At 46.6% G+C, this 9,310-nt stretch overlaps 1 protein-coding gene across 1 annotated transcript; it reads right to left on the minus strand.

Moving 5' to 3' along the window:
* Positions 1–783: 783 nt before the first annotated feature.
* Tmem215 (transmembrane protein 215) lies at positions 784–4,641 on the minus strand. Its single transcript, XM_052718146.1, has 2 exons — positions 4,341–4,641; positions 784–4,055 (listed from the first exon to the last, which is right to left on the minus strand). The coding sequence occupies exon 2, from the start codon at positions 3,995–3,997 to the stop codon at positions 3,290–3,292; it is 708 nt and encodes a 235-aa protein (XP_052574106.1). The 5' UTR covers positions 3,998–4,055; positions 4,341–4,641; the 3' UTR covers positions 784–3,289.
* Positions 4,642–9,310: the final 4,669 nt, after the last annotated feature.

Below are 9,310 nucleotides of genomic sequence, written 5' to 3' on the forward strand. Positions count from 1 at the left end.
ATGATAAAAGTAGTAATGGTGGTAAGGAGAGGGAATTCACCAAATAGTCAGTGCTGTGGGCACAGAGGGCTATCACTAATAAGAAGAGTTTAGAACTCGTGGAAGAGAAGCATCATTAGGAGAACTCACCGTCCTTTTCTGTGTTCGTCAACTCAGTGGATGTTAAGATCCACAGTACTGAAAACATTTCGGAGGAGTTGATAAGTCGAACTGGAAGAGAGCTGGAACCTAGCTGGATCTGGATCCCTCCCCCAAGAGGATTGCAATGGGGAGGAAATCTTGAAACAGTTGTCCAATGTGCTCCAGCTTGTGTATCTTGGCTGAATTCACATTGAGGAATCAAGAAATAGGCAGATGGGAAAAGAACCTGCGGTCCTAATAAGTAGGAATACAGAGCAAGAGAAATGGAATAGAGAAACTTCAAAAGTAAAATGCCCATTTAACATCAAGTAGAAAATGAGTTTGAATTAATAGCAAAGGAAAAGAAACCAGTGCCTATTTCAATTCCTATCAGTTTGGGAGTTCTTAAAGACTTCCAGGAACAATCCTCTTGCTCCTTACGTTAATATTAGTAATTTCCTAAGGCTGTTGGTTTGAATGTATGGACTGTTCTCCTTTCCTGTAAGGACTTAGGACACTTTTGTCCTCTTTCTTCTGTCTCTATTCATAAGAACAACAGGTTTACCCCGAATAGTACTTACAGTGTTGATTAGGATGCAGGCTGCCTTGCAGCTCAGAGGAGGGGGTGGCTCAGTGGAAGATGCTGAGAAAAATCCACACGACTCACAACTCACATTTTATTCTTTGGGTAAAGAAGGTTAAATCTCTCAGCCCAACATCTGAAAATCATTCTTTTGGCACAGGAAAATGTACCCACAAATGTATACTTAGAGAGCTTCCATATTTTAAATAGGTAAATGGAAGAATTTTTTCTGAAATACAACTTGAAAATGTGATTAAAAATAGTTTATATCTCTAAGTCAGTATTTGACCCTTAATTTGGAAATGGGACTCTGTGCACACATGCACACATTAAGTGAAAAATTCTAAACTGTTTCCAGAAGGCAACTTCTCCAAATTCCTAATCTCAGGGGACATTCTGTCCCGTCCCCTCAGACCCATGTAAGACTCACTGAGCCCAAACAAACATCTGTCTATCCCCCTTGCTTCTGACAATGCCATCAGTGTCAAGTACATCAGAGAAAACGTTTGTTACTGCATTTCCAATAATCTTCTCACCGTAAACATTATTTTCTGCCTTCAAAACAATACTGTGATTTAGGAACCCACTCCTCACAGCCTCAGTTCTAGAATCAGTCACACAAAGTGCAAAGCTGTGTGGCAGAATGCTTTGGGATTCATCAACATTAAAACACTTTTTCTTCAAAAATATCTTACCCTCAGTATTTTCAGTTTTATGGCCAGGAACATATTGGTGTCTAATACATAATATTTAGTAATGGAATACATCAGCTTTCATATATCTACAAAATTCTTTTGAGTAGTAGCAGTTTAATCCATATTGCATGGTTTTGATCGTGTATTGCATAACATGGGCATGCATTTTGCTGTAGCTTACTTCCTGCAACATACAGTTCCTTTGATTTAATGTTTTAGAATATCCTACCTGGAAATGAGTGATGGAAACAATTTAGTGTAAATCAGTCTTTTCCCCATTCCTCTTCCATAGAGTAGGAAACTGAGGTGTTGGAAGATGAACTTTGTCCAAGATCACACATCTCATTTCCCCACAATGAGGCCTGACTAAAAAGATGACATACTTTTGATCTTAAACATCATTCAAAAATTATGACTTTTAAGAGCATAATTCTTAAGAAAGGACAGTTGACTTAGGAATCACAGGGTTGAACTTGAAATACATAAAAGAGGTAAGCCGCCCCCTCCAAATTTTTGTTCTCAATTCACTTTTTGGGAGACAGTGACTAATAATAATAGTTGGTATAACAATTAGAATTAAAATTCACTGAAGGGCATAAAATAATTCTAATTCTCAAGACTAAATCTATCACCATTCCTATAAATGCAATTATTCTACAAGAGGGATAAAATGACATTTCAGCTGATTATTCTTTTTATCTGTTGCAATTAAGCAAGAGAAATAGGAAATAAATTTCAGGATAGCACTATGGTGTTTTTTCCCTCAACCACAAAAATAGTAGGAAATAATGAGATTTTTATCATGTAAATTTCACTGGTCCAGTGAACTTAATAAAATATGAGCTTCCATTAAATCTTACAAATGAATTCCTGTTTCATTGGCATTACAGTCATTGTCAGGGGTGGGAGGTTGTTGGACAAATGGACAGACAACAGCATTTCCAAAGGCTTAACCATTGCATTTCATATACATTTTTCACAATGTTCAGGACTAATTAATTGACTTTGTAGTTTCATGTTCTAAAAGGCATATAGTAATTCCTAGTACATGCCTCTCAGAAACGTTGAAGACACTTAGATAGACATATATATATGTAAAATTTGTTTTGTCTTGATAAAAAGAAATTCTAATCTATGAAAATATTACATCAAGTCACTTTGCACCTGGTAAAGAAATACATGAGTGTTAATAAATACTTAAAAACTTCAGATACAGTCCCAGCAAACCAACTCAAATGAAGAGTTTAAGAGTTCACATAACATAGTCAACACTTCATTTGAAACCATGGTCTTGCCAGAGGCCAAGACTCAATCATACATTCCAACTACTTTTAACTCCCCTTCCTCCAAAATCCATCCCATCGGAGGAGGTTTTCCCTATTCTACCTCGATTTTTATTTCTTTCAGCAATTACCATACGTGAAAAGCTTTTCAACATTTTCAACAGGCAAAACTCATTTTGTGTAAAAAGAACACAAATTTTCCTTCACTTTCTTCAGACACAAAGCAGCCAGCTTCTGTGTGGATAGCCCCTGCAACATTTGACACCTGGCTCACTCTCTACGCCCCTCCCTGGCTGTCACCAGGGGCTTCCTAGCACTTTGGGGGCTGTTTTACAAAGCATTCAACATTGTTTAAATTGTTCAGAAGCAAATGGAACTTTCTTTCCCATTTACTGCCTCTTCCCTAAAGAGAAGTAATTCTCAGTACTTCCCTAAAATATGCCCCACTACATGCCTATTTACACGAGATTCAGGCACCAGAGGTCTGCACCCCATCACATACCATGCCAGTTTCTAATAGCGAGGAGGCTGTTGGAGCTGAGATTTTCTTCCATTGGGAGCTGAGTGTAGCAATGTGTCTGTCAACATGGGACCCTTGTTTGCCCAGATCAGACTATTGTCTCGTGGTCCCACCTGCCTTGGCTCTGATTGATGTAGCAACAGTATCTGTCATAAGGGCTGTTCTGCTTGTAGGAGCAAACGATGATACTGTCCTGGGGCACAAAGAAGATGCTATCCTCGGGCTCAGGGCGGTCAGCTCTGTCCCAGGTTGAGCCCTTGACGTCCAAGGCACTGTAGGCGAGGGAACTGCCCGAGGGGCAGTAGCCATCCAGGTATCTGGACGTCTCCTCCTGACGCCCACTCTGGACTAAACTCTGGCATTCTCCTTCCTCTGTGGGGGTGGGGGTGGTAATGGAGCTGGCCATGGGCACCTCACCTGGCCCCTGTGGGAGCGTCTTCCCTCTGAGGCCTGCCTTCTTAGCCAGTTCATCTGAGCTCCCCTTGCCGGACTCCAGGTCTGAGGGGGTCCTCAGTAGTTCTACCACTTCCTTGTCCTTGGGCTTCCGGAAACAGGGTAACTTGCGGACCCAGAGTAGCTCATTCTCTGGCCACTTGGTACATCCTTCGGTTTTCCTGGCCAGAGCAATGGCTGCGATGCCTGGAAGGCAGATGGCTGGCCCGATGGCCAACAGAGGGATGTTCCCCAGAGTTTCCCCCTTCATGCCAGAGACAGTGAACATGAAGCCAAAGACCAGGAAAACACTGACCAGGGCCACCACCAGCCCAGTCCTCGGGTTTATGTCATCGGGACGCATCTTTCACTCCATCCAGGTTGGGGGCTGCTTGGTAGCCAGGAAGCACCCCTTCTCTATTCTGTGGGAGGCGAAACCACAGGGGTTAAAAAATCCAATCCAACTTCCCACCCACCAACTAACTCTTTCTTGCGATCTCTGACTCTTGTCTTTCAATCTCCTCTCTCTCTCTCTCTCTCTCTCTCTCTCTCTCTCTCTCTCTCTCTCTCTCTCTCTCTCTCTCCTCTCCTCTCCTCTCCTCTCCCCCTCCCTCTCCCTCTCCTCTTTCCCTCCCTCTTTTCACCACCACCCCCATTCACTATTGCAACCCCCGTCTATCATGCACCAGGTAGGGTCACCGAGTTACCTGAAGGCTCCTGCCACGGTGAACGGGGAGACTCTGAATGTCTCCAGAAACCTTCCTATGGGCTGTCCCTCGGTTCTCTCCCTGGGTTCGGAAAGCCAAGCCTGGATTTCCCCACCGACACTGCACACAGGAGGTGGGGCAGGGGAGCAGGGAGGTGGGAGAGGAGAGGAGGGTCTTTCCCAGCCTCGCGCTTGGCGGCGTGCAGGTCGCCGGAGCTCTGGAAGCGGAGCCTGGGCGCAGCAGCGGAGTGGGCGCACCGCGCTGCCGGCGGGGAGGGAGGAGGACTCTGTCCCGGCAGGAGGAAAGCGCGCGAGCCTGGCCGCCTTACATCACTTGCACCGCTCTGGGAACAGAGATGGACGCGCGGGGGCGCGAGGGGGTCAGAGCCGGGTGGCCGCGACAAGCGGGCTGCGGGGCCTCGCGTCCCGGTACAACGGGCGGGTGGCTTGGACCCGCGTCCGTGCCGCTGCCCTAAGCGGGAGCCCAGATCGTCTTACCCACCGGGCGGGCAGCCGGTGCAAAGTCGGAGTTTGGGTTCCAAATTCAGGGTCTGAGGGCTTCTGGGACCAGCGGGAGATGATAATGGGGGTTTGCTCTCTTGGCCAGTTCCAGATCTGAGCGATACCTCTACCCCGACTGTAGCCAGGGGCTCTGGGGCTGCCCCTGCCTCTCTCCTGGCAGCTCCTCGAGGTGCCCTCGAAGGAGCAGGTTGTAGGCTGCTCCCGCCTGACCTGAGTGCCCCAGGAGAGTGCCCAGGCTGTAGGAGCACTAAGGCCTCGGGGTCTTGCCTGCTCCTAGGAGTCTCCAGAGTCTCCTCCGCTGGTCTCCCAGCTCTGCACTTGGCAGGAGATGGCCTTGGAAACTCAGACCCACAGTCTGGTTCCAAGTGGTTCCAGTCGTGGTTCCAAGTGGGACAAGGAAGAAGGGCTCCCGGTTCTGATCCTCATTCAGGGTCGTCCGAGAGGCCTCGGTTTGGAGGGTCAGGCCCACCTGGTGATGCTGCTCTGTACCCTTTGACACTCTCTCTCCTGTCTTGCTGGTCTCAGTACAGGGTCCACCGCAGTGTGTAGGTTTCTCTGGCCCCAAGGGAAGACTAGATGTGGCTGTGGTTCTTCACCAGGTCTGGCTAAGGCAGAGGAGGAGAATTAGGAAGACCAAAAAGTACGTTCTTTCATGCTGGGGCTCTGATCTGGGGGAAAGAATTTTGTTACCCCGGCATTCTCCACCTAAGCTGGCCGTGTGTACCAGAGGGAGTGACATCACCTTTCTGAGAAATAATCGTCAGGAGACACTAGATGTCTGAACAAACACTGTGGATATTACATAAATGTAAAGTTTATGACTTTGGTGTATGGTTCGTGTTCAAAATGCATTGAGAGGCATACTCTTTTCTTCTCAGACACTATCATCATAGTGCTCTCCACACGTAAGGCAGGAGCCAAATCATCAAAGGCCTGTCTGTGTAACTGAGGACTTTCGGCTTTACCCACTGAGTGGTGAAGAACAGTGGGAGGGTTTTAGGCAGAGATTAATACAAGTGTTCAAGGCTTTGACAGATGGTGCCAGCAGGTTAGAGGGTGTAAGTCTGCAGGCTTGGAGACTTGTTCATGACGCCAGGCAAGGTGGGATGTGGCCAGAAGAATCCCAAGCCCGCAGAGGTGCTTGGAAGAAGGTGGGTCTCAAGGACGAGGACGAATGGGTTGGAGCACCCTGGCTTGAGGCAGAGAGAAGAGCCAAGGTGGAGCCCTTGGATTTTTCACTTCAACCAGGGCCTCCAGAAGCCGGGCTTCTTCTCACTTTTCCTCTGGTGTTTCTCGTGTGTGTCTTTTGTATTCAAGCTTATTAAATTGCTGCTGCACTTCTGGGTGCAGAACCACTTAAGAAGGAAGTAAGGAGAAAAGGCAGAGGTCTAAAGTGAGGCGTCAGCTGTGTGGCCATTTGGACCAGGAGAGTGGTAGCTTCTCTATCATCTCCAAGTGCACAGACATCTGCGTATGCTGGACAGATGTGTCTGGGCTGCAGAGGAGCTGCAGAGGAGAAGCTGGGGACCCACATCTGTTAGTTTTTCCCAGACTCACTGCTGCTCTGGAAGTCGGTTTTGTTCAGGAAATGGGGGAAACAAATTAGTTAGCTGTGCTCCAGTCACTGAACACTCTTCTCCCCCTGGACCCCCTTTCTCATCCTTTATCGATACCCACTCGCCTTCCTTGTCCCTCACTTGAAGGCTACGTCCTGGATTCCTCTTTGTTTTGTAGGTGGCCTCTTGTTCTGCTGTTGGTACTCCCTCTCTGAGCTTCCTGCCTTACCCTCCTCCACCCAGGGCAGTTTCAAACAGCCCGGAAAGCCTGAGGCCCCTAAGCGTCTCTCACTTGTCCTGTTCCCCCAGCTTCAGGTTTATAGGATTCAATTGTCCGCTTGATATAAGCTTGAGAAAGCTTCTCTTTCTCAGTGAGCTCCATTTATCCCACACACCAACAACGTATTTGGGACCCTGAAGTTAGTTTTCTTTACTCTGAAGGAGTTTTATCTCCTAAGTCCTTTTGTTATCTCCCTGTCTGCTCGTGACCCTAGTAAAGCCACTCTACCTTCCCAGGTTTCCACTTCCTTTAAAGTTATCTCTATTATTTTGTTTTTATCAGCACATATTAATTATCCATAATATTGGGCTTCATTATGACATTTTCACACATGCATGTGGTGTGTTTTGAACACATTCAACCCCCATTAGTCTTTCTTAGCTCTCTCTTCCTCTGATTCCCTTCTTCTTCCCAAATTTTCTCCTTTTACTTTGAGAAAGAAACAGTCATCCCACTGTTGAACCAGTGGGCACATGTTGTCAAACAAGAAGATAAAGTATAATAAAGGTACGTTAGCTTTAAAACAAACAAACAAACACATCACAGGGCTGGAGAGATGGCTCAGCAGTTGAAAGCTCTGGCTGCTCTTGCAGAGGACCTGGGTTCAATGTCCAGCACCTACATGGTGGCTCACAACGATCTTTAACTCCAGTTCCAGAGGACCCAAATGCCTTCTACCGGCTCTGTGGGCAGCAGACATGCAGCCCAACACTGATACACCTACAAAGATCATCACAGCAGTTGGGATTTCCTCCTTGTTGGGATGCTTTGAGTTCTTCCCTTCCTGCAATGTTTGTGTAGCAGACTATGCTAACTGGGGAGGTACACTTTTGCAATCCCAGCTTGAACCTATAGAACCAGACTTAGGGTGTGTTTTGCCCCCATGGAGTTTAGACCAGTCACTGTCTACAGTGAGTTTCTGGTCCTCCTGTCTTGTCTTCAGTGTCTTTCTTGATGCTCTCTGGCTTGGGATGGCTCTGTGCTGTGTACAGGAGGGGTGATCAGGGCTTCGTAGCACTTTTGGTGTTCCAACTTGATGATGTCTCCAGAAAGTGGGGGATTAAAGTCTTTGTCTAGTGGCTCCCATGGACCCCAGCCTGTTCATGCATTCTGCTTGAATTTCTGCTCCAATGTGTGTGGGGAGAAGGACTTCTGGGATTGCTTCTCCTGTGCTTGGTGGTACAGCTTGGTTCAGCTGGGTGCTGATTACTGGAAAAGTGTAGTGGCTCCCACCTGTATCCCTTCAAAGAGCCCACTTTAAATAAATGTGTTTACAGGGCTGAGGAGATAGTTATGCTGGCAAAGTGCCTGCTTTACAAACATGGCGTCCTCAGTTTAGATGCCTAACACCTACTTAAAAGCTCTGTGTGGTAGCATGTAGCATGTCCTAAACACCAGTACTAGGGGTGGAGACAAGGATGCTTGGAGCCCATTGGCTAGTTGGCTTGGCTGAATGAATGAGCACCAGGCTTAGTGAGAAACCCTGTCTCAAATCATAAGATGGAGCACAAAAGAGGAAAACACCCAACTTCAGTCTCTGGCCTTCACACCCAGGTGGCATGCACATGTGCGTACCGCACATGAACATGTACATATGTTACACAGACATAGATGCACAGACACACAGACACAGTGTTCTAGTTAGATTTTTGTCATCTTGACACAAACTAGAGTCATCTGGGGAGAGGAAATCTCAATGAAAGGGTCCTCCTCAGATTGCTGACAGTAAAGTCTATTGGGATATTTCCTTGATTAGTGATTGATGTGGGAGGTTCCAGCCCACTGTGGGTGGTGTCACCTCCGGCAGGTGGTCCTGGGTTGAATAAGAAAGAAACCGAAGTTATCCATAGAAAGTAAGCTGTGAGTAGCTTTCCTCTATGGTTTCTGCTTCAGTTCCTGCCTCCCAGTTCCTGTCTTGAGTTCCTGCCCTGACTTCCCTCAGGATGGACTGTAACTTGTGAAGTGAAATAAACAGTCTCCTCCTCCAGTTGCTTTTGGTCAGAATGTTTTATCACAGAGCAGAAAAGAAAGCTAGAACTCACAAGTTCTCAGACAACAGAAAAGGACATTAGAACACACAGGTTCTCAGACAACAGAAAAGGACACCAGAACACACAGATGCCCAGACACAGCTCATTCATAAATCTTTTCTCTTGCAAGAAAGGCGATGGTTGTGTGTTATCTTGACTATTTTCTTTCACCGAGTTTCACTGGTGAGGTTTCTAATCTGCCACCTGACCCAGATGGACAAAATCTTTGGATAAGGAATTAGCTCTAATCTTCCTCAGTTCTGTGGCAGCCACTTCTGAGGGGGCAGAGCTGATGTCAGTTTCGGGCAGATGTGCCAACTATAGTTCTGGGAATCCAACTGGGTTCTCACAAAAGCAAGGGTGTCAGGCAAATACCTCCTCTTCTTTGTAGAAATGGTGAATTCCAGTCTGCCTTTAAGCCATGTAGTTCATCTCCTTAGGCACTAGGTAAGACCTGGGCATAAAACCACAGGAAACTTCAATTACTGCTTAATTATAAGGTTCATTCTGAAAGCAATTCTTTCTTGGAAGTAACTTGAGATGGTCTCTGAACAGCAGGTGTTCTTGCCCACATCAGCACCAA

This window comes from Peromyscus californicus, unplaced genomic scaffold (genome assembly GCF_007827085.1).
Source record: "Peromyscus californicus insignis strain IS unplaced genomic scaffold, ASM782708v3 Scaffold_5__1_contigs__length_169319896, whole genome shotgun sequence".
Classification (NCBI taxonomy): Eukaryota; Metazoa; Chordata; class Mammalia; order Rodentia; family Cricetidae; genus Peromyscus; species Peromyscus californicus.

Coding starts and splice junctions, on each gene's coding strand:
- Tmem215 (XM_052718146.1), bottom strand. CDS start 3,997: ATGCGTCCCGATGACATAAACCCGAGGACTGGGCTGGTGGTGGCCCTG.